We start from the raw sequence: 24321 nt of genomic DNA on the forward strand, positions 1-24321 counted from the left end.
ACTTGTTTCTTCCAGCCAGCATTTCTGTATTTCAGAGAAGGAATGTATAACAAAAGCAGCTACCAACAGTGTAAGAAAAAATATCTTTGTTATTATGAATACATCATAAAATCCCCATCATTTTACACAGTTTTTAGGATTTCATATATAAATAAAGTGAACAGTATAGTTATTGGAATGTGTAATAGGAACAAACATACGGATTTTAATGTGAAATTAACATATTCTGGGATACCCCCCACCCCCACGTCCCATCTTTTGTTGCTTCTCTGGGGCTTAGCGTATTAACTCTGAAATACTTCCAGGAAAAAGGTTACTCAAGCTGTGACGCCAACAATAACTCCAGGCGTTATCTTAAATTCCATTTACAATCAATTTTCCTCTCCTTTTTTTAGCGTGACTATATAAGAATTCTTCTGTGTCAGTGTTCCAGCTTTGCAGGAAAGACTAATCCTGTATGTACTTGGCACAGTGTTGAAAGAAAACATTTTCCAATTACCAATTTCCATTAACAATCAGCATTTTCCCATCACTACACACTCTTGCAAATGTTTCCATTAAATATATTTCTAATATTAATAAAATAACAAACTCTTTATTATCCTTCTGCTTATAACTTGATGTCTTAACATCAAAATTATATTTCTTTCTAATAAAATTATACATAGTATTTATATGAAACAAAGTTGTCATGTGCATGAGCCTAGTAATGAAACTAAGCATAAGTGTAGATGTTTCTACATTATTATTTTTTATTCTTGGGGGAGTTTGTTATTTTTGGAGCCACAGAGAAATAATTTACAAGGTAATGACTTCCCTGGCTACTCGGTAATGAAACTTAAGATTGGAAATGATTCCTCCGCTCTAGCTTTATAAAATTTTGGGTATACTGGAAAAAAAGGTCACTTTTCTATCTGAATGTCTTTATGTGTTTATGCAGAAATCTTAATGAAATGTTTCTGATACAATGTGTTATGAAAGCTATCATACAAATAATCAGAAATAACATGAGAAAGGTCTATGCAAAGATCTTAGCCAGGTGCAGACAGAAGGCTGTGCTCAGAGGGGCTCTCCCTGGTGGAGGAATTCCTGTGTCATGTCGGGTAGACTTATCTTTACCATACTGTCCCCTCCTTGCTGCTGGGACTTACCTAACAGCTTTAGGGCAGGGAGCCTGGAAAAAGGAGGGTGAAGCACAAGGACAAACCCACTTTCCTTTACTTTTTTTTATGGAGTAAGCACGTCTGTTGGAAACCCAGCTCTAGGCTGTGAAAACCAGTGATGCAGACTCCAGAAAGGAAAGTTACTGAGGTTTCCATTCAGAAGGGCATTTAAACATGTGCCATATTTTATGTTCATGAGTCTGTAGGACAGCTTTCTATACTTAAAAGTGAACCATGTATTTTACCTACTTTTCTGGTCCAGTCTCAGAATTTCCTTTCCCTGGATACTTATGCACAGCAGGGTGATTGTCACCTACCCCTGAATTTGATGGTCAAACTGTAGGAACTTCTCATTTGGTATTTGTCTGTATTTGGAAAAGCAGAGCTTAGAACTAAAGTAAGTGCCTTTTTTAGAAGACATCTTGTGGGTAGGGGGCAATAGAATTTAGCTGGTATGTAGGAAGTAACTCATCTAACTCATTATTCAGTGTCTGATGGTCAAAAAACCTGCAGCTATTAATTCTATTGTGGGAATCAACCTGATCCAGCAGGTGATGGGGTGTAGTGGTAAATATATGCAAAAGTTATATAATTTGCAAGAGTTACAAATATAACATTTGACACTTAACAAATTGCATATTCATGAACAATGTTATACCTAGTTACCTGCTTGAAATTAAGAAAATAAGACATAAGTGCCTCAGTTTGTGCTGTCTTAGAGGTTTCTTTCAGTCTGCTGCATATAAGACCATACGTCTTTTGGCCACAAATTCCTTCCCCAAGTCTCACTGATTTCCTTATTACCTGGTTCACAAGACTACTTGGATCTGCAGCTGCTGCCAGAGCTCCTCCCCGAGGAGAAGCCCAAAGACCACACGGTGAGAGCACTATCATTTTTTCTGAGCTACCCCAGTGACTTAGTCATTGCTTTGTAAATATTGATGCACATATAACATGAAGAGGAGTATAGAACATTAACGTTCTTAAAGCTAATGCCCTTGCTTGTGGCATAGTGATAGCGAGGAGTTGGGAAACAATCACAGGAATGAATGCATCCTCTTAAGATAATATACAAATGATATGAAAGGTCTAGACAACCAGCTCTTTATACAATGTGACCTGTACTGGTGGTGTAGGGATTACACCAACTATCTTTTGGCCCAGAGAATATGGAAGGAAATCCAAACCTTTATGGGTTATCTGAAAAGGGCCTGCTTATATTTTTACCTGTATTTATTCTATTGGAATATGCAAACCCTGAAAGACGTGGCAAAATAAGAAGTTTTTCTCTGCATTTGTAACATGGACATGACCCAGCACTAAACATACTGTAGAAATAGCAGCTACACAGTTACAAAATTAAAGTTTTGTGCTTCATATACTCCTTTATCTTCTAAGCATGGCAAAGTCCTCAGCAGCTGTGGTAATCCAAAAGAAATGGTAACATACATCATCCATGAGGTATGGTCTAACTTGTGCATCCAATTTTCCAGTGTAAAAAAAGGGCACTCCCTTTCATCATATTGGATCCCATGTGCAGTACCTCACCTTAAGCCATCCTCATACCAGTTGAAATGTTTTGTCATGTGCACTTTTGCACCTACTCGTACTCCTCATATACCCAGCCAAATACACTGCAACTCTGTGTTCCAGTTCTGTGACTGCCATGTAGGTTGCCCTCATGCAGCAGAGGAGCAAAACAGATGGAAGCTCTTTGCAAACATGAGGCCTCTCTCTGGTCTTGATTTCACTTGGACTTCAGCATTTCACCAAGGAAGACATGCACCTACAAGAGATCAGAATCCGACTCTTTCTGCAAGGCTGGGATTGATTTTGTGCTTGCCAATAAGCCTACTTGATTAATTTTTGCTTGGTTTTGCTGCTTTATATATCCCCTGTTGTCTTGCTCATCTTTGTGTAATGTATCCAGCGTGAATCTGTTGAGGAAGGGAACTGGCCTTCACACTGGGCAGTGTGAGAATGGTAAGGGAAAAGTAGTGTTAGTTTAGGACAAACATCTTCTCGAACTCTCTTTGAATGATACTGTAGCAACACAAAGCCAAATAATTTCCAGATCAAGAAGCAGCACCCTGGTATCACAGCTTCACTGTATTTTTTTTTGCCTTTTCCTGCCATGATGTGGCATAATAGAAGAAGACATTTCACTTACAGCTGGCCTCTGCTGTGAAACAGGGATCCCCTTTTCACTCTCTCCTAAGCCTGGGGACAGTACCTGGAGACTTGAGTTCAGTGGTATAATATATTTACATGTCTAAAGTAACTGTGGATCAAGGTTTTCATTAATGACATCATTCAGGGATGATGTTCAGCTACCCCTCTACCCCTGGCAAAATTTGGGTACTGGTTCATTTGGACATAGAAGGCAAGGTAGGCAGATGAAACACTGTGGTCTGTGCCATTAGCTAGAGCATGCCTTAACCATATTATATACTAAGAAGGTTTTCTTGATAGTCTAGGTACAACACACAGTGCAGGCTTGACGGTATGCAGTTACTGCAGGGAGGCTACCATGAACCAGGAAAGCTACAGTACAGGCAGCATGGTTGGGGAAAAGCAGAGAGAAAACTGGGAAATATATATATATTTTACATTGTCAGTGCATTTTTATATTGAAGAACTCTAAAGGGGCTCTATTTTTCAGTAGGCATAGCTAAGGACGGGCTGCCTTCTGTATCCTGGAGTCTCTGGGTGCTGCCCGTGGTTTGTAGTCTTCTCCAGATCCAAAATCTACTGTGTCATGATAGTTTGTAAATTCCTGAGGTAATGGAAACTCCTCTGTTGATGAATGAGTCCTGTGTCCAAACACTCTCTCTTGCAGCTCAGCGATGTCATTTCTGATGTCTGCCATCATCAGCAACAGGAAATCAAATGAACCTGGTGGGCCCTGCAGTCACAAGGCATGGTCATTAATAATAATCCACTTCGCTCTTACAGTTTTCAAACAGGTTGATATAATTACTCTTGCAGGGGTAACTCGGTAAAGTACTGCTTCATATCAATTGCCAAAAGTTTAATGGTCTGTTTTTGAATCAACTTGCTCAGGAAACAATTTTCAAAAGAAGCCAAATGCTTTTGCAGATAGAGCTTACATTTACAAGATGCTCAGCCCTTTTGTTACTTAACAATTCCTTTGCTATATCTGCCTCCTAAGAATATCTTGACATCTCATAGGAATAGAGGAGATAAAGCTTGGTTCCCTGTGTTCCTTCTTATTAAACTGATAGAAATTAGATTCTTAGAATGACTAATCAATCAATAATTATTATTTATTTAAGAAATTTTCTCAAGAATGCCGGTATTTGGAAGGTATCTTTTCAAGATGGTAACCTCGCTGCTGTCCATCACTTACTAAATATATTGGAAATTACAAGGCAGAGAGTATCCATCTGGTTTTATCTGATTTTAGAAAATTATAATTTCTTTTTAGCTGACTTCACACAGTGAAGTACACTGTTTAATACTGAGGACACTCCACTGGACACACTCTTAAAAATCCATTTCACCAATGAGAAAACACCATAAGAAGCAAATTCTTAAACAATTTCACCTGAAAACAGATTGTAATTACTAATCCTTCTGCTGATGACTTGCTCAAAGCCTATAGCTTCCCAAATCCCAGAGACAAGGGGCAGGATTTAAAAAGTTCCAGGGATCAAACTCCCATTAGTAGCAGCAGCTGAACTGTACTAACTAGCATACTGCATGGGATCTCATGCTACTGCTTTCTGAGGATGTCCGACCGCTGTTGTAGGGCAGAGGTGCACTTACTGCCTTCAGTGTCACACCCAGCAAGGGAAGAGGTGTGTAGGCAAAAACACTTGGACAAAACCAGGTAATTACTTTCCTTCCAATAACATTTTCTGTGCATGTAAAGTATCTTTGACTGTGCTGTTGACACAGGAGAGGGGTTTTTTTTCCTTTTGGTTGACCTGTTGTTAGTCAGCATCACTCTGTTGGGGAAATTCCTCCTGTGAGCAATACTTACAGGTATCCCCTTTGGTCCTGGTGCTCCTCTCTCCCCCTGTAATCAATACCACCTCAGTTAGTTCGCTGTGACTAAAGGAAATGAAAAAAACCCACAGTTTGCCTCTGCAGACTCCCTTACTTATTGTCCCCAGATCAAGAATAATCAGCTTACACTTGCTTGGAAAAGAAAGTGAAGGAGGAACTCAAACCAACTGCCGCTGATTCTAGTGGCAGCAGAGTTGGGTATTTCTGATATTTCTCCTAGACAGTAACAAGCAAACCACTTAACAGGAGAAATTCACAAAAGAGCAGTCTAATGAAATGGGCTAAAGCAACAACGTTTCATCATGGAAAAGCCAAAGAGCTGCAGAGAAAGGAAAGAAGGCTGCTTGACAGATAGCCTGGCAGGGCTATTTGCAAGACTTAAGGAATGGCAAGTACAAAATAACAGAAGGAAGTCATGAAGGGATGGGACAACACGACATTCTCAGCTTAGAAAAGGAAATGAGATGGTAAAAAGGTATGACTACAAGTGTGTAGAGGGTCTCTCTAGCAAGCCTGCACTTCACATGTGCATGTGCCCATGTTATGGAAAGCAGTACCTCTCCTCACCTTGCTACCATCTCTCCCTGGGGCTCCTGGTGGGCCCTGCAAGAGAAAAGAAAGTGTTCACAAGGATTTCAGAAGTTGTGGAGCTAAGGCTAATTGTGCAACGTGTGATGGGAGTTGAGAATACTGACCACGGGGCCCCGTCTGCCCTGCTTAATATGTGATATGTCTGGAGATGGGCCCATCGGCCCCATTGATCCACGAGGGCCTGGCTGTCCAGGAGGTCCAGGTGACCCAGGAACTCCTTGACTCCCTTTTGGTCCTGGGGCCCCTGCAATTGACAGGAAAGGTTACCTGCCAGGGAAAGCCTTCAGGACACTTCATCAGTGCAAGCAGTGGGGACTGACCATTTTTTGAATCGCCCAACGGACTGGTTGCCTTAACACATCCAAATTCACAACAACACAACCAACACAGCAGGCATCTGAGACAACATTACTTCTTGTCACAGTAGCTACAAGAGATGTTCACAAAACAATTAAACCTTGTGTATACAAAGAAGCCAACACTGCCGCTGCCAGGTGGTTAGGGACACAGACTGGGAATGATAAGAAAAGCAGAAATGCCTCATTTTCACACAAAGAAGAAAAGACCAAGTCACATTTGAGGAATATCTCATAAAAAGAAAGCCTCAGAAAACTCATGGGAATGTTGGGTCAAAGGCATCTACATGACTGGCACAGAAGCAAGCCCTTTTCAGTGGTGGGTTGCACCTCTCTTTTGCCCAGTACAGTAGCCAACGTGTTAGGGGCAAAAAAGTCTCTGTTCTTCCATTTTGCTTGATATCCTTTTCAGCTTCTGCTGGTTCAGCAGAGAATGTTAGTTTTTAGGAAGCACACAGGCAATAAAGCATATGTTTAGCTCAAGAGAAACACTATGAAAAGCAAAACAGAAAATCAGGCACCTGAAACAAAATTTGCATAAAATAAAGTGTCACTAGCTGAATTGCTTTATAATTAGAGGGGAAAGCACTTTTCTTCACACTGAGGGCATGTGAAGGACATAGAAAATGAAAGACAGAGAGTAAAAAAGTTCAGCAGGACAGAATATGTACAGTTAGGATTTTCAAAAGAAGTGAAATCAAGTTCAGTGACGAACCTCTCGGACTCCTCCTGAAGACCCAGCCGCACAGGGCAGAGGAGGAGGCGAGCAGGGATGGTTTTCAAGCAGAACAGATAATTCTACAGTACCTTGGACAGCTCAGTGATGGGGAAACCAGATGGAAGACCTTCAGAGTCAGGCCTACGTTAGAGAGATTGCAAGGCGACACACAGTACAGTTCAGAGTTTGACACAGAGTCTCTAACCATATTGTCCTTGCACTTATGATATACTGAAGATTGAAGATACTCATCCTCCAAGAAAATGAGATAAAAACTCAAAAAATCAAAGCAAGACTGCAAAAGTGAGGATAAATGGGGGGGCAGTTCAGTAGGGAGTAAATCAAACCTCCTAAGGAATATCTGCCAGTCCTCTGTAAGAATATTCCTGAAACCCACCACAATGCTAAAACTCCTTGGATCTATCACTAACCCAAAATTAGATATGCATTCAACTGAGTTTGCAAAATTTTTAGCATCACTGGCTACTGGGTTGCAAGGTGTTTGGCTTAAGTTAGAGCTTCAGGAACTCTCTGTTTTTCTCATTATTTCAAGCTATACCTTAGCAAAGAAGGTGTGAGTGGAGTTTTACTGTTCAGATTCCTTTGAATCTGGAAGATAACATAAAACCAACAAATGAATTCTTGCAAAACCAGACAAGGAAGAATAAAACAGTTGGCACAAACCCTCACAAACTAAAAGCACGTTTTCTGCTCTACTAATGACAGTGAGCTAAAGCAATAGGTATTCCTGAAATTAAACGGAGAGTGTTTTAAGGCAGAGTTAAAATACAGGAAATGACAACTGAAGCAGGTGAGATATCCCAGGGAGGGGGAGAAATTCAACACATACAGGACAAACACACCTTGCACACCAAGAAACACACGGAGACTAAGACACAATGGATGATGTTAGTTGGCAGAGGCTGACCATAATGACCAGAAAGTTTTTCTTTTTAAATTTAGCACAAATGCAAATATAATAATAACAATCAAAATATGAAACACATGAAATCCTATCACACTGCAAGTTTGAAGCGTATTATTTTTTATTCATAGCACTATTGCACTTTCACATCCCTCTGGTCTGTATCTTACCTGGAGGGCCTTGTTGGCCAGGCTGGCCTGGGGGGCCAGGGATATATGCATTAGATGCAAGCACTTTTTCACCAGTGATTTGCTTGCTAAGATCAGCAGCATTATTTGGTAGCAAAGCAACCTGCCAAAACCAAAAATCACTGTAAGCCCTTCATCTTTCAGCTGGGTAAATGACATTCTTGTTTAAGCTTTCATGTGGACAAACAGCATATTTGAATACTTAAGGAGAATATAAAATGTTTAATTATATCCTTCACTGAAATCATCAGAAGAAAATGTTACTGTGTGAGGCTGTTCACTTTTCAAGTCACCATAGAAATACTGCAAGTCAATCCAAATTGAAGGTGGGAGAAATTCAGGAGAGATACAGCAACAAGTTGTCAAAAATGTAAGTCTCATAACTGCTTGGATCTTCTCAGGAAACCTCTTTTTCCTTATTTGAAGTTTTCACTATTCATTTACTACCCTTTCTCAGGGCAACATTTGCTTAGATTTAAGTTCTCATTTTCTGCACAAGCCACTAACTTTTCATGGGTTCCAATGACAGCCCCAAATCCTTTGTGGATCTGGCCCTGTAACCATACTATTTAGCTCAACAGATGTCTGGATTTGCTCTGCATAGAGACACAAAGGTAAAGGAAGTGAGAATGTAAGGAGAATTGCACACTATAGTTTAAAACGTCATTATCCATTACATCAGATGTTTAATTATCCATGAAACATTAATCTGCCCAGATTGAATATATTTAATAATTAAACATATTTAGAAATATTCTGCAAATGTTTAGTCTCTCTGGAGGCAGCTGAAGGGAGATGGCAAGCCAGGAGGCTGGTCTGAAGTGAGGAAAGAAGTTTATTAGTGGTGAGTGGGTGCATGTAGTGTTCGGAATTTTGCTCTGCCAAACGGAACTGAACAGCTATTTCAGCAATACCAGGGCAGATCTATCCCTGGGTCAGCTTTGTTGCTCCCTGAATGAATTTGGCTCACTGGATAACTTGATGCTTGATTCTGCAACATTTGCGTGGGAGAGCTGTGTTAAATAAATGATGTTTAATAAATGATTAATAATTAATAATTTACTAAGTGATTAAATGATTAAATAAATAAATACATAATGACTCCTGCTATCTGACAATGCTTTTAATCAGCTATTTGGAATTCCCTGCACTGGACTGTTCTCAACACTCCTACTTGTTTCAGTAATTATTTGACATACACCCTCCTGCCCTTAGTGCAAACCTAATGTTTGTAATGCACAGGAAAAAAATAATGCTATGCACTTGCAGTACATACTATAACTGGGCAAATTTCTTTTGGCAAACAAGTTATTACTTAAGGAATGCACTTTAAGGGTGGCCAGCGGTGCTTGCAGTTTGGGGCTGGATGCACAGAAGAGTTCTGAAGGAAGCAAAAGGGAGAAAGAAAAGTCAGAAATTCTGAGACAGTTCCTGGTGGCATTTCTGAAACATCAGTTTGATTTTTCAGACTGGAATTCAAAATGCGATGACAGGAATACAAGGATATATCAGCCATTTGTGACTCAGGTTTTGGAAAGCATTGCTGTTCCAAAGACAAGATGACTGCACTAAAGGCAAATTAAGTGACGTGATGTAAGTCTTACAAGAATTTGGTAGATTTACTCCACCCCCACAGAAGTCAGTGACTGGATGAGGTCAGCACTTCACAGAAACCACAGAGGGTGTTTCTTACGTGCTTACTCCTATTGAATCTGCTCACATAGAAAATGAGGATCCAGCACACCTACTGCTGTGGGGTGGGCTGTCATGTTTGGTTTTCCAAAGAAAAACATCTGCTTTGTTTACCAATAACACTGCAGCTTTCTCAGCCAACATCCCAGCCATTGCAGCACAGACCAAAGTGTGGGACTGCTGAAGATAAAGGGCTACTCCATGGGCCACAGCACCTTACACCTAGGGCTGAAGAGGAAAATTCAGTAGGTGAGGGCTCTCACAGCCACATTGGCCAGGGTCCAGCACAGGGAGGTCCACTGGCCAGCTCCGGTCAGCACACTGCAAAATTTTGTTTCCTGGAGGTACGTCCACCCTGTCTAGAGCAGGGTCCTGGCTGGGTACAAATGGAAGGTTGCAAGGAGCACCATGCTGCAAAACTTCCACTACATGACACAAATCAACCAAGGGCTCTGCAGTGCCAACGCTGCCATGCTAAAACCGAGACATGGAGTTAAATCCTGTGACTACCTGAGAGCATTATATTTTTTGGGCGGTTTTTGTGAGAATATTTTCAGTGTCATCAGTGAGTGTTTCTCCTTAGGGGTGGTGACAGTTAAGTGACAGATTAATTGATGTCCTCTTTAGAGTTTGTACTTAAATCTCTGACCAGATCCTATTTTGGGGCTCTGTTGCTATCCCAGCTGATAAATAGAGGTCACTTAGTATGTAGTCCCTGTCATGAATACTCTTCAGGCTATATTGCAAATGGCCAGGCTGGAGTTAAAAGGGGCATTTAGTGGTGAAGACTCATCATGAAGAGGATTTGGAAGTGTATTCTTTTCTGTTGCTTAAATATTGACTTGTTCCCGCCAGCAAGGCTGTTGTAACAACTTAGTAAGTTAAAAAAGAAATTACATAGCTGCTGTGAAAGCATCTTCACATGCTTCCCCACTGAGTCAGCTGGGCTTGAGGCAGACACTAGGAGTGCCAAATACCCGGGCTCTGGTCTAGCTCACTGCTTTTTGATATCTTCTGGCAAGAAAATGGTTGTTACATACACTGGGGCCAAACCATGTGGTTTTGATGTTGAGTCACATCCTCTTAGGGACTTGCTATACTCGCTGGCCCAATTTCTGTTTCACCTTTTAAATGAACCAGGATCCTGGTCCAGGGTGACCTTGGCTTTCTCCATTTACAGCTCCAAATCTTAATGGCCCTTGCAAAATAATTTTTTTTCCATGTGCGTGCAAATACTAGCGAGGGTAAATTTTAAAGAAAGGCAGTACTAGAAACAAGACTCCCATATGCTGTGTTGCATGCTGCATCTGGAGTTTTGGGTAGTTTCTAGGAGATCTGTGGTTTAGATGACTTTGACAGTGCTTGACAGGAGTGGTGTGGAACATGGCTTTCTAATTAAGATGTTTAAACACATCTGTGCAATAGGATCCAGCTTACTTGTTTTTTTTTTTTAAATTGTTGGCTGTGTGTCAGCATGTCAAATATCTTTCCCCCAGTTTTTCAGCTTTCCACTCTTCTTCCTTCCAGCAAAGTCTGAGATCAACCTAGGACTGCCCACAGGCCCCTAGTATATTGGGACAGTGCATCCCACTGGACGACCGTGCAAGGTGACTTTCTGTTCCTGATACTGGAACTACTCTGTCCTGGATCTGGAGTGGATGTTGCAAACCTCCAAAAAGGTACCAGAGGTAGCAGGACTTGAGTTCACCCCTGTTCTTTCCTAAGGAGACACAAAACCACACCTCCCACTTTCAGAAGCATACCCCAATTCCCAGTTGTAGCGTTTGCTGGATTGGATCCTTCACAGGCTCTACTGCTAAACATAATTTTGCATGAAGATCATAAAATCTGAAAGCCTTAACCACAAGACTGAAGACTCATTCCCATAAACTGTCTCTCTGGCAGACAGAAATGAATTTTTCTGTGCAAAACAGAACAGCTTCAACCACAGATATTGAGCGATGTCCTCCCTAGAAGAACTTGGCCATGGGGAGTGGCTGGTGAAACATGGGGGTTCATATCTCCCTGGGCAGAGAAGCAGCACAAGGCCAGATCTTCTCTCAGCATGGGCAAAAGCTTTCCTGTCTGTGGGGTGAAAAATGCTGAGGGTATCAGGGGGCATCTCTTCCATCTCTGTCTGTGTGACGCACAATGCAGTGGGCTCCCCCTGAGGATGCCAAATAGATCGAGTCCCACTAGGAAGATACTTGGGAAAAATTTAGGCTATGGACCATGACAGGACTTAGCTATGAGGCAAGACTGAGCTGCCTAGTTTGGCCACAGCTACTGTAACAACTGCCCACAGTGACAGTTATCAATTGGTCTTATTTTTCCAGGAGTGACTTTTGAACACAGGCACCTAACAGTGGAAGTTAGACATAGATAACTTCCTGTTAATTCAGACCATTGATTTCCATCATTTCTTGCAGCAAACGACTTGGCCAACTGTGTGACTCCAGATCCCTCCCTGGAGGTCAGTGTGAGCCTGCTCAGCATCATGGAGTGTGGCTGGACAATCAGCCACCCAAAAGCACAGATCCTTTTTTAACCTGCCTACTACCATTTGTTTGAAAAACAGAATTTCCATCACACATTAAATTCTGTTACTTCTATATTTGTCTTCATGCTGATTCAGAAGGAAAACATGACATTTGAGATTTTTGAGATAAAGAGTATCTAACCTCAGTGTTTTTCATTTTAGTGAAGCAGATTTCTTTCTTCCTAATATAAATTACATTGAATGTATAATATTGAATGCAACAAATGAATACACCAAATTGTGTTTTGCCACAATAAAATTAAACGAGCACCCTGGGTGAAATAATTACAGCCTGTCAACATGAATTGCTAAGAATATTCCTGCAGAACATTTCAGTTTGAAAGAACCTGAATGTTCAAAGGAGATGTCACCAGAAAGAGCGTTACACCTGCAGCCCTGCACTTGCCTCTCCAAATTCTAGGCTGGGCCTCTGTGTTATTTCAGTGCTACTCAAGTGCAAAAGGAGGCCACATATAGGAGCAATTAAAGTTAAAGGCCAGGGGAAGTTTTTAAGTGCATTATTCTCTAATTGTAAGGACACAGGTGAAAACAAAAAAGGTTGGGCTGAGGGTTTTTCCTTTTTAAAAGAATCAAAGCTAGTGATGTTTTTGTTTAGCCACACACCTCCTGTTTGGCAAGAATCTGTATCAGCACCCTATTAATGCAAAATCATGTTCTCCCATGTTCCCGCATCTGCAGAATGTCTTGCACTTGCTTATACTAAAGGTGGATCAAGTCCAAAATCCTGTGCATTCAGAATGAATGAAAAGCTGAGGCCAGCGCAGATTGCCAAGAAACCTGGGCTGAGACTGAGATGGGTGTTTGCCAGACTGTTACCATGAGCTTGGTAACACAGCTCCACGAGCTTGGTTAGCAGTCTCCTTACAAGTAATACAGAAGCACGAGGAAGAGATGCCACTCCTACATGATTTTAAAATATATTGCCATCATCTTTATGGCCACAAGAGCCACATGGCAGCAACAGCTCCAAACACTTAAATTTAACCTCAGTTGTCATAAAACATGCAGGTCTGGTAAAGACATGGCTGATCAGCGTTCATACCTTTTGCTTCAGTTGTAAAACTGTCTGCTTTATTTGATGAAATTCCTTGCAAGAGGCACAGCATGTCCCTGGTTTTGCCACATTTTCAGACTTCTCAGGAAGCCCCGCTGAAAGAAAGCAGTTTCCAACACAAATATAAAGATCCAAAGGAAAGAAATTAATAAAGTGATTGCAAAAGCAACTTGAAAGTTGTTACATTTCCCCAGACTGTGAAAAGAGGAAAGAATCTTGCCATTATTAATGCTTTAACTGCGAATTGCTATGTAAGGCTAAGAAACATCGCAGGGACAGCTCAGAGCTCATTTTTAAAGCAGCTGTTTCCAGTTAACAGGCTCCAAAGAATTTCTTTTTTTAATACCTGGAAAAGTTTACACCCCTTCTTTTATCTTTGTGTTTAGGGTAGACTAACCCTATAGATCTGAACTGATTTACAGTCCCCCAAAAGGCAAATTTTCATATGCTATAAATTACAGTAAAATCCCTCACAATATGGTCATTTCATTCACTTTGCACAAATTGCTTTTTGTCATCGCTGGTTATTCCTCCATGTGATGGAATCAGCCTGAGCAGAGATGGGGATTGAGATTAATGACAAGGATTTAAATCTACACAAGAGAAAGGGGCACACCTGTTGATACTATGCATGAATGGGATCTTTTCAAGATTCCATTAAATGATTCAAACTGTAAGAGATATTGCAAATGTTATTTTTGTCCTTTTCCCAGTCCCAAGCACAGTGAAGCGCTTCTGCACTGCAGTCAAACAAGCATTGTTTTAACAGATGTCTGCTTAAAGAGAAATGTGGTTTCCAAAACACAGGGTGACACATACTGGCAAACTCTAGATGAGCTTTTTTCCTTCCATGTATAGTTGTTGAGAAGCATCACGTGTATTGAGGCTCTGCATATGATGTGTGGCCTTGTACTGTTACCTGGAAGGGTTACTTGACACATTTGAACACGGACCTTTCAGAGCACGTCCTGCTATGGAAAAACTCTGCAGGTGTTCTTGGTTAAAGCCAGCAAATCTTCAAAATCTTCAAAAAAGGATCAATTACAATGTGTTTAGCTATTGTGTTATACTTCTCACTTGGACACACACTTTAATGTCCTTCATCTTTTCAGAAATGTGCATTGATTTTGAAAACATCTGGATCATTTTAAATAAAAACAGAAGTTTCTAATACTAAAGATATTATGTGGTACTTAACTTTAAATGTTTGCAGGGTCCAGTAAAGCATATTGCAGCCATCAGATCGTCATCTTATGGAACACTGATGCACAAATTTAGGAAAAACTGATTTTTGGTATGTTAGTCCATTGGACATAATGCCGTGTCAGGTATGCTTGCTTTTAGAAGACAAAGATTAATTTCTCTTATCTCCTAGTCAGGTAGGAGAGGGCTGTAAGGGCAAGATGCTGGAATGACCAGCAACATTACGACTGGTATTAGCACTGAACTGATCAGAAGATTAGGAGGCAAAGGCTTGGGGGTTTTCCCCACTCATCAACTGCCTGATCCCACAGCTGCAGTCCAATGGCATTACAGTAAGACACAATTTATTTAACATTTTGATGGCAGTAAGCACACTGCTGTTTGAGTTTTCTAGCCCTTCCTGATAGCACATGGCTTGGTAATACCTGAACAGCTTTCTGTACGGTATTCAGATGGCCCAAAGATTTAAGGCCAAAAGGTACTACTTGGGGTTTTCCGATGAACTCTGTATAACATATAGTAGAATTTCACCAAATCGCAGCTATGCTAGCTCCAAGACTATTTGGCCACAACACCTCCTAGAGGGACTCTGGCCTTTGTGTGAAGATACCTGAATACACAGCATCCGCTGGTTTCCTTCCTCACTGCTGTATTTCTAATGTTAATCATTTTGCCTTTGACTCTTTCCAAAGCCTCTTTGCCCATAAACCTTTCTCTGATAGATTAAAGACTGCACCATGCAGGTTTTTTTCCCCTTAACAAGGAATTGCTATGCTGTAATCAAGATACCTCTTGATATTTCTATAAGGTAAGTTTTCTCTTGACCACAAGACAGTATTGTGTCTCTCTCATGGAGTTCTTCCTCCCTCTCCAATTTTTCAGCTTCCTTTAAAAAAATCAGTGTTTTGACATGTCCAGTTTTGCACCTGTGTAGGATTTACAGATGCACACATATAGAGCCATTAGAAAAAATGCCTTTCTTTTTCAAACTCCAATAAAGTTTGCGTTTGGTACTAGTCTTAACCAAAATTTCTTTTAAAAGCTATCTTGCCAAATGAGTTCCCTCATAACATGCACACATTGTGTTAAGAAATGTTGCTGAAAGCAACATACAGTCATAGTGAGAAACTGCCAGACCCTCTGCTATTTGAAACCTAATGCAGTCCCACTAGAATCAGTGGAATTATGTGCAGATTAAGAAGCGGTGAATTTGGCCTCGTGTTTCATTATAAAATCCAGTTTATCTTCCAGAAGGATGTGGCACACGGGGCTGACAAGTATAGATAAAACAGAGCTGTAACAATCCATGGAGATGAGTGCGGGAGGGGGTGTGTGTCAGCTAATATTTGGGAAATATCATACCAGTGGGATTTCTGCAAATCCAGTTGGATTGACTTGTCAGAGGAAGAAGTCCAACAGCGTCATATAAGCAAGCATGAGCTGTGTCCCAGGAGAGAGGTGGAATCCCCCTAACTCACACCAGACAGAGGTGATGATTTGCCCAGGGAGGGAGTCATCCATCAAACATTTGCTCTGCCCCCATCCATCCAATCCTGTATTAGGACCAAACTACAAATAAAGCCAGAATAAAACACGGATAAAGCCAGAAGCCACCTAGGACAGGCCAGAGGGGGCAGGAAGCAATTAGATGGAGCCACCCACGCACGGTGAAGAAACAGAGGTCACCTACCAGGGTCAGTTTGGCCAGCACTGAGCAAGGCACTTACATAGCCTCTTTCCACTGCACAGATCTACACCAGGAAACTAAAATTATTTTGGAGAAGGCTTAAACCGGCCCCATTTTATGAAGGCTTTCCAAAGCACGAAGTCTAGCTCACATGTGACGTTGCTGTCCTGACGGGGGTCCTTTCATCTCGGTGAGACACCGGTGAGCCCCATGGCGCCTATCGATAAGAGATCTGCACAGGGGAGCAATGTGTTTTCTTTGCATGTGCTCGAAGACTCTATCTTGCTGATGCTGGAAGAGAAGGAGATGCTGGCAGGGGAGAGCTCTGCAGGGAGCTGTGCCGCAGGCGGTCTTCGCATGGAGACTGTTGAGTTGATCATCTGTGTTGTATTATCTGGGCTCAGCCTGCTGAGCTGGTTTCATTCGCCTCCTTCTGCGCATGTAGCGGTATTGTCTCTGTCAAATGCAACATGACTGCAGATGCGGGAGAAATGCTCCCTATTCTTGTGCCCACTAACAAACAACGCTCTTGGTCAAGCCCACTTACAGAGCTAAAAAAAGTGCCTGGACTGCAGCCTTCAGGCATGGCATGATGAAAATGTGAATAGTAACTCTTGGGAAACATGCAACATGGTTAGAGCTGGGGAGGGATACGTGTGTTTGCATGCCTCTCACGCTAAATTTTAGAATAAAATTTAAGTGTTCCAGCTACCGTGAAAAGCAAATCATCTGTTTATTAGAAAGTCACTCCAGCGTGGATGCGGTGCTCTCCGGGGCGGTGCAGGGCTGGGGCTGACCACGGGGTGGTGCGTTGCTACAGCCTGTTCCTCACGGCTGCCGAAAACCTTGGTTTTCTTTGGCATGAGTTACGGACACAAGCCCCGCGAAATAGCGATGGCCAACTCCTCTTTCATTTGCCCCAGAGGTCTGGCAATTAGTAACATTAAGTTGGAGTTCAGCGGGGTAACTGAGCAGAAAGTGTCCTTCTCTGCTTCGCACAGCTGATCTGGGAAATATCTCGAGAGATGGTGGGTATTTCATTCCAGATTAACTACTGGAACTGACATTTTTATGTGCCATGAACACTCAGAGTAAAATTGGTGTTTTTTCAAATATTAGAATTATTTCCACAGCCTTGAATATTTTGAATGGTCGGTTATTCTGAAAGCTTTGGACATCACTCTGTCAGGAAATTTGAACGAGCCACTGGAAAAGTTAACTAAAAAACCTATTTGCAAAGTGTTATATAGGTTATATCTCTTTCCTTTATGACCCTCCCCACACTTATAAGGAAAAAAAGCATTTGAAAACTACAAGGAACAATTACAGTTAATGGAGTGGCTCCAGTTACATATTTTCAGAGGAAAATCAAAATTATAAATTGCTCTGGCCATCCAGTGGGATTTGGAGCACCCACTGATACATGTGTTCAGGCATTAACTGATGAACTTATGCTAAGTCACCATTCATCAAAAGAGGTTTGGTTTTTTTCCAGAGTACAGGTTGTTCTCTTCCCTCTATCTTTTTAAATTGTCATATCAGTATTTAATCTGCAGTACTCTAAATGCTGTAATTTAATAACTGGGATGAGGTAAAAAACATTAAAATCATTTATACACAGCACACATATATACTTAGAAACCTAGAATGAAAAGCAAGAACAAGCCCTCACTTTTACCCCTTTCCCATCATATATAATTTTCATTTAAAAAAAGAAAAAAATCTGACCGCAGTCAGGAGACATACAAACTAATTGCAGGTCAGCAGAATTCAGTGTTACTCAACATAATTCAGCAACTGATTTAAGCAATGCTTGAAAAGCCTGTGGAATTCCCGGGCACACCTTTTCTGAGCCTCTGAGTGCCCAGAGGCACTATCCACCTACCCCACGGCCATTTGCTAATCTCAGATGTAGGCATGTAAATACAAATTAAAGTTACTGAAAATAATTTAATTAAAAGATGAAATTAATGATGGCTTATAAGGGTCAGCATCTGGCAAATGTTTTTTCCTGTGTCTCCTGAGCTCTGGACTGCAAACTAGGTATAATCCAGGTTGGTATGGGAGCAAAATATGGCTTTTAGCAGATGGATCCAGCAGAAATGGTCTAACCGAAGCTGTAACGGCAGGTTTCACTGTTCAGCCACTCTACCTCTCCAGGGAAAGATGCTTTCCATATCTTTCAGTGTGCTTGTGCTCTTTCTTTATAGATGTGACTGCTGATTTACTGCTGTGTGTGTGCAGCTCATGAACTGTGGAGGAGTGTGTGCAACAGGACTTCTCCACAGTGAACAACCCAGGCTCTCCAAGGAGCATCAGCTACATCCCAGCTTCGGATCCCCCGCTCCAAGTGTAGCTTAGGGAGCAGTTCCTCTTTATGACAGATCAGCCTTTTAGACAGCCCTTTGGCCCAGGACCTTTAACCCCCACTAGCATATACCTTTATCTCCCTTGGTGCATGTCTTGCCATCCTCCTCCCGGGTATAGCCTTCATGACACTCACACCTATAGCTGCCCATAGTGTTGACACAGATCTGAGAGCACAGCGTCCCATTGCTTGTGGCACACTCGTCGATATCTGGAGAGGAGCAAAAGTTCAAAACTTCTTAAACCCAGAAGCTTCAGACCTCAAATACAGCAAAAGACTTCCTTTAAAAGTATCAGGAGATTTTGTGGTTAAATAAATCAGCAATTGCAGCACTGCTGGTGCTATGGGATGGAGCTCTGTGCAAACTGCACCATTATTATTAACACACCTGGCATTTTATCGGTGAACATCGCTTCATCATTTTTTTTTGCATTGAAAAGCTCACAAAGCTCAATCCTGCAAACCCTGGCTCCCTGGCACAGCAAACCACCCAGGGCAGGGCAGGACTAGCCACACAAGGACCACATGTAAATGATCAGTCCTGAATTAGATGCTGGCCATCTGAATCAAAGCCCAAGGATTTATTTTCATAATTAAGCCCAGCTACAGTGCTTTGAGGGTTACTGTTAGACTCATGTCCCTCGTCTCAGGCCAAAACCCCAAATATGGCTCAAAACCTGCAAGAGGAATCAATAAAGGGAAAATTACATCAGCCCAACACTTCAAAGTGTTTGGGTGCATATGTCTCTTTTAGGTACTACCTCCTAATAATTTCAAGGGGATTTAGATCTCCTAGTTCTGGGAAGCAATCCTTAACATAGCTAAAACCCACGTTTCTTCTGTAATAGTTTCAGATCTAAATGGACTCCTAAAAGACCTGAGAGAGGAGGATACATCATTAACCAGACATGAGCTCAACACACACTTCCACCCACCTAGGCAGTATGGCTTCTCTCTGTTCCTGTGCCTCTCCCGATCATAGCGGTACCCAGGATAGCAAGTGCATAAGACTCGCCCAAAGTTATCTGTGCACTGCTGTTCGCAGGGAGCTTCAGCACAAACATCATAGTCTAGAGAGACAAAAACATAGGAAAAATACCAATGGCAGTAGCAGGATGATACTTTGACAGCAAATATTTCACCTCTCTGCTAATTAATGAAGTCAAGTTACATTGTTCTTAAAGACTGAAGGAACCTAGAAATAAAACATTCATAAGACATAAGCAAAGAATTATAGTAAAATTGTAATTGCTAATCACAGCCTTACAGTAGTTAGACTATTTCTTAAAGTTGGATTTTAAACAAGGGGCACTTTCCCAGTTTGCAGAATTTAAGAATCCTTCTTACAGAAATATTAAGTTACCTAAAAGTTTTTTTCTGTTTCCCTCCACAAATTTTTAAATGCTGATAGCAACATTTCCTATGCAGAATACTGTGAAACATTGTGAGGCTAACTGCCAAATCCAGGCAGAAAGTATATCATGAGGAAAAGTTAATTAAAATCACACAGTAATTGTTCAAAGCCAGATATAACCCTTCTAGCAAAGAACACATTGTTACAAAACCATCATCACTCTTAATAAGAGCAATGTGCAGATTAGGATATGGTAAGTTGCTGGCTGGGTTTGTTGGTGAAATCCCAAAAGACTGAAGTCCCAGTTTGAAACCCAAAGGACAGTGAATCTGTTTCTGATTTCACTGCTATATAGCAGCAGAGCTGAAGTCCAGGGAGGGGATACCAGAGCAAAACAAGGTCCAATTTGCATCCCTGCCCCTGGCATCAGGCTGGTGGCAGGGCTGGGGGTAGATGGGCATACCCTGGCAATGGGTGCAAGGGCTTTTCGGTGCCATGGGGAACATTTGTCAGGAGAAGACAGGAGCTGAAGCAGCATCTAGTCTCAAAACCAGCTTCAGGCAAACGCTGCTGAAGGTTGGGTTTTATGCCAAAGCAAGTGGCAGTTTGTGTGATCATTTCAGAGGAACATCATCCTGCACACAGCATCCACATGGTTGTCACTATGACCCTTCAGTCACTGGGTACTGGGGGCCTACAGCTGTCCCTGCTCCAGACCAAATACATCTAAACCAAACCTAAGTGTTTCGATTGAGTTCCCAGCAATGCACTGTGTTTCCATATATACAGTACAAAATAATTAAACCCCAAACTCATTATTGACTCACTCTAATGACTAGCAGACATCTCTGGGTACAATGATTTTTCCAAACAATTAAAATGAACTAATAGATGGTAAAGCAAATGAAAACACATTTGCTGTACAAAGTATACAGAGCACATGTGTAGCACTGGGGTAAAAGTGACAGCGTGCCAAGCTACAGAAAAGCAGCAAATGAGACTTACAAGCTGCTGTATGTCACACCAGAGCCCCTTAGACCCAAAAATACTATTGTAATGGTGCCAAGCATTTCCTCCCTTCTGCCTGTCACCTTTTGAATAGCAGGCATCCTTTCCTTCTTACTTCACAACTGTGTTGATTTTAACTCTTGAAGTCAGTGCTGTGGCAGTGAATGGCAGTGCCAGGATCCCTTCCAATACCCCCAGGGTCAAACAGTGCAAAGCCTTGCACAAGCACGGAAGAAAAACATGCCCCTTGCCTTCAAACATAGTCAGACTGGGGGCTACTTCGGGCTTTTTAGGTGGTGCCGGAGCTGTAAACTCACATTACATTTGGCACTACTAAATGCTCCCAAATATAAAGCATTAGTGGTGTTTTTCCTGGGCATGGTTGCAATTTTCATTTTCCACTGAAATAAGATCAGATGGAGAACAGACTAGTGTGCCCAGCACTGAGGTGAATATGCCTGCTCCTTAGCCAGCATGGCCATGCAGATGCTGCATTTGGCCTGTGCCATGTTCAGCCTATTCAGAGTGGAGGCAAAATGAGCTCTGCCATCCCTGCACTTCCATGAATAGATGTGCCCTCATAAAATCATAAAAACCAGCACTGGCAGGGACCATCTCCCACCACAAGCAGGATTAGCTATGTGTAAACCTTTCCTAATAGACATTCATCTAAGCTGCGCCTAGAAATCCCTGAGGGATGGAGATGCCTCACCATGCAGTCTATTCCCAAGATTAAATATCCTTGCCTATAGAAAGCTTTTTATTCATATCTAATCCAAACTCCCCTTAAAGCCATTTAAGCCCATTATTTTTGTCCTCTTCTTGGCCATAAAGAATAGTTTACTTTTCCCCTTGCAGCAAGTTTCCACTTGTTAACTGTTCACTTGTTCACTGTTATCATGTCTCCCCTCAGCCTCCTTTTCCCTAGAATAAACAACATCAGTTCTTTTTAATCTTTTGATCATCTCTCTTTTGCCATATTTCATGTAACTAGTCTTTAAATACAGTTTTCACATCCACCTTAACAGAGCTCTATCAAGACCATTGTTCCATTTACTTTCATACAAAGCTAGTAAGGGTCCAGAAGGTGGATATCTCCCTGCTGGTGTTTCCCACACAGTCAACCCAAATCACCTGTAGGCAGGTCCCCCATCACAGAGCTGTGCGTCCCCCAGGGCTTTGGTCCCAGGTAGCATGAGTCCCTCAGGAATAGTCCTCACAACTGGGATGAAACTGGGGAAAAGCTGCTGCACCACCTCCGTGTGCTCTGCAGAACCAAGGATGCACGTGCCCTCCCATGTTCAAGCCCCTTGTCTGCCAGCCCAGCCTAGGAAATGTGGTTTGAGGGTGAATCAAAGCCACATGGTGAGGATCAGGCTGTTCCAGACTTTAGGAAAATACAAAAAACCTAAGCAGAATAACAAATGTCTCTACATATATTTCAATGAACTCACAAATGACAATGTAGCATGGAAAGTTGTACCAAGGAAATTTCTGAAATAGCATTAGTCAGGGAAGAGCAGATCTGACTAGTGTTTGCCTGTCATATGTTGCTCTGAATTAATTCACAGCCAAGAAACTCAAGTAACAAACCAGTGGTAGGGAGGGTACACTCCAAAAGAAGCTGTTCCAGACTACATCTGTCCCTGCTTTACTCTTGGCGATGCCATAAGACAGGACGTGGTTGGAGCCGTGAGTCTCCAAAGCAAAGAAGAAGGAGATCATTCAGGAGAAAAGGGTGAGGAGCTCTTTTTTGACCTGTTTCGCTGGTCAGGTGGAGCAGGAAGAGATGCTACAGGGGGAATCAGACGCACAAAGCAAACTCCTCTCGATGTCTCCTAAGGATCATTGCTCCCTGCCCCTGCAGCTGAAACTCGGAGCAAGAAGGTGAGTCCAAAGCAAATGAAATGCAGAACCTGGGGGCATGGGCTCCTCTGGGCTGCACTGATTTCTGGTGCTTTTCAAGGGCAGATGACAAATAACAGGACAGAAACCAAAGATGGACATGGACAAAGACACAACCCTTTGGGAAAGTCTGGTTTAATAACAGCTGTCCAAGAAGGAGATCGGTGTCTTCCGGAGGCAGCCATAAGAGGGTGGACAAGGGAGGGTCTATCCCTCTCCCAACTCTCCTCTCTGCAGCCACTGCTAAATCACAGAGAAGACAGGGCTGGAACTACTTCTCATGGCTTTGACTTGCCAGTACTGGATTAAAAGGTGCAGTTGTGCTCTAATAAACTCACATCTGTAATGTATTTACGTGCCTGTGTCAAGATATGCATTTCATACAGCTACTCTGTCAAGATTATGCCAAAACAACATGTGAAGAGCCAAGTGATGTCTTGTAACAGAATAAGTGAAACAAGTGCTTCACTGAATCATGTTTCTTATCCCTATACTGATGGCCCAATATTGTCTCAGATGTTATAGCAATTGCTGTGGCCTCTGAAGTTCAAGGCAAAATAGAAATTGAGCTGAAAAAGGGGGAATGGAGATACACAGGGAGAGAAGCCACAGCCAGCAGAGAAATTCAGTTAGTGGCAGAAATTTTCAGGTTACTGAGATGCAGTTAATAGACAGGACTAAGTGAAGTCAGTGGGTACATAATAAAAGCTGCTTTCATAATCACCTAAAATCTCAAGAGATGAAAATTAGAAGTCATAAATAATATATTGCCATGGCTCTCATTTTATTTTTGCTCCTATTACTTTTCCTGTTGTATCCATTATATTTAGTGAATAACCAGCATATAAAACTGTCAGAATCCATAGGAAAGCTGGAGGCTAGACTGTAGAGTCCTGGCTTCTTTCCACTGTGATAGGAGTCAGGACTTCTGCCTCCTATGCACGAAACTGACTTGTACAAGACAGCACAATCAACTCCTCCAAGTGTCCGTCTTGCACTGGAGATGTCATCTCACGCCACACACACAGAGACAAAACTCACTGCAAAACCATGGGACAAGGAACTCCTTGTGAGTATTGACTTCACCCAAACTCTACCCAGATCCCTGGTGCTTGGGCAGGCACCATGAGCTGTTTCTTCGCAAGGAAGGAGCAAATGCACAATTCTGGTTTTGAGAAGATGTGGGGATTTTTCTTTTTTTTTTGTTTTTTTTCTACCTTTTTTTTTTTTGCAGCCAGTGTTCTAGTGTTTCCAGCCAGCAGCAAAGAAGATACAAATTAAAAAAAAAAAAAGCACCAGGATCAGAATTTGGGTTACAATCCCTGTCGGCTGGAGACTGTAACTCAAAACCCAGCTGACTTTCTCCAGTATGTTAATTTGTCACTTTTCTTTTCAAAACATAACCAACCCAAACTGGGAAAACTGTCAGGTCAACTTGAGGCTTTCCATATGTCATCAAATAGAAGGTTATGTTACCATAAACCAACTTTTTAACCTGCTTTTTGGAGCAAACAAGG

The 24321-nt window shown here is 41.8% G+C and overlaps 1 protein-coding gene across 2 annotated transcripts in view; it reads right to left on the minus strand.

Moving 5' to 3' along the window:
• Positions 1–19: 19 nt before the first annotated feature.
• The window catches only part of CCBE1 (collagen and calcium binding EGF domains 1), a 100370-nt gene continuing 76068 nt past the window's right edge, over positions 20–24321 (minus strand). The window contains exons 4-11 of one of the 2 annotated variants that reach the window (XM_075021799.1): positions 19473–19607; positions 18610–18747; positions 13268–13374; positions 7956–8076; positions 5891–6030; positions 5763–5798; positions 5170–5205; positions 20–4068 (exon numbers count right to left, since the gene is read on the minus strand). In XM_075021799.1, coding sequence (XP_074877900.1) covers positions 3835–4068; positions 5170–5205; positions 5763–5798; positions 5891–6030; positions 7956–8076; positions 13268–13374; positions 18610–18747; positions 19473–19607 — 947 coding nt within the window. In that variant the 3' untranslated portion in view covers positions 20–3834. Of the gene's footprint in view, positions 4069–5169; positions 5206–5752; positions 5799–5890; positions 6031–7955; positions 8077–13267; positions 13375–18609; positions 18748–19472; positions 19608–24321 lie in introns of both variants that reach the window. The other variant, XM_075021800.1, reaches the window with a different exon arrangement.

The sequence above is a fragment of the Buteo buteo genome, chromosome Z (assembly GCF_964188355.1).
Source record: "Buteo buteo chromosome Z, bButBut1.hap1.1, whole genome shotgun sequence".
NCBI lineage: Eukaryota > Metazoa > Chordata > Aves > Accipitriformes > Accipitridae > Buteo > Buteo buteo.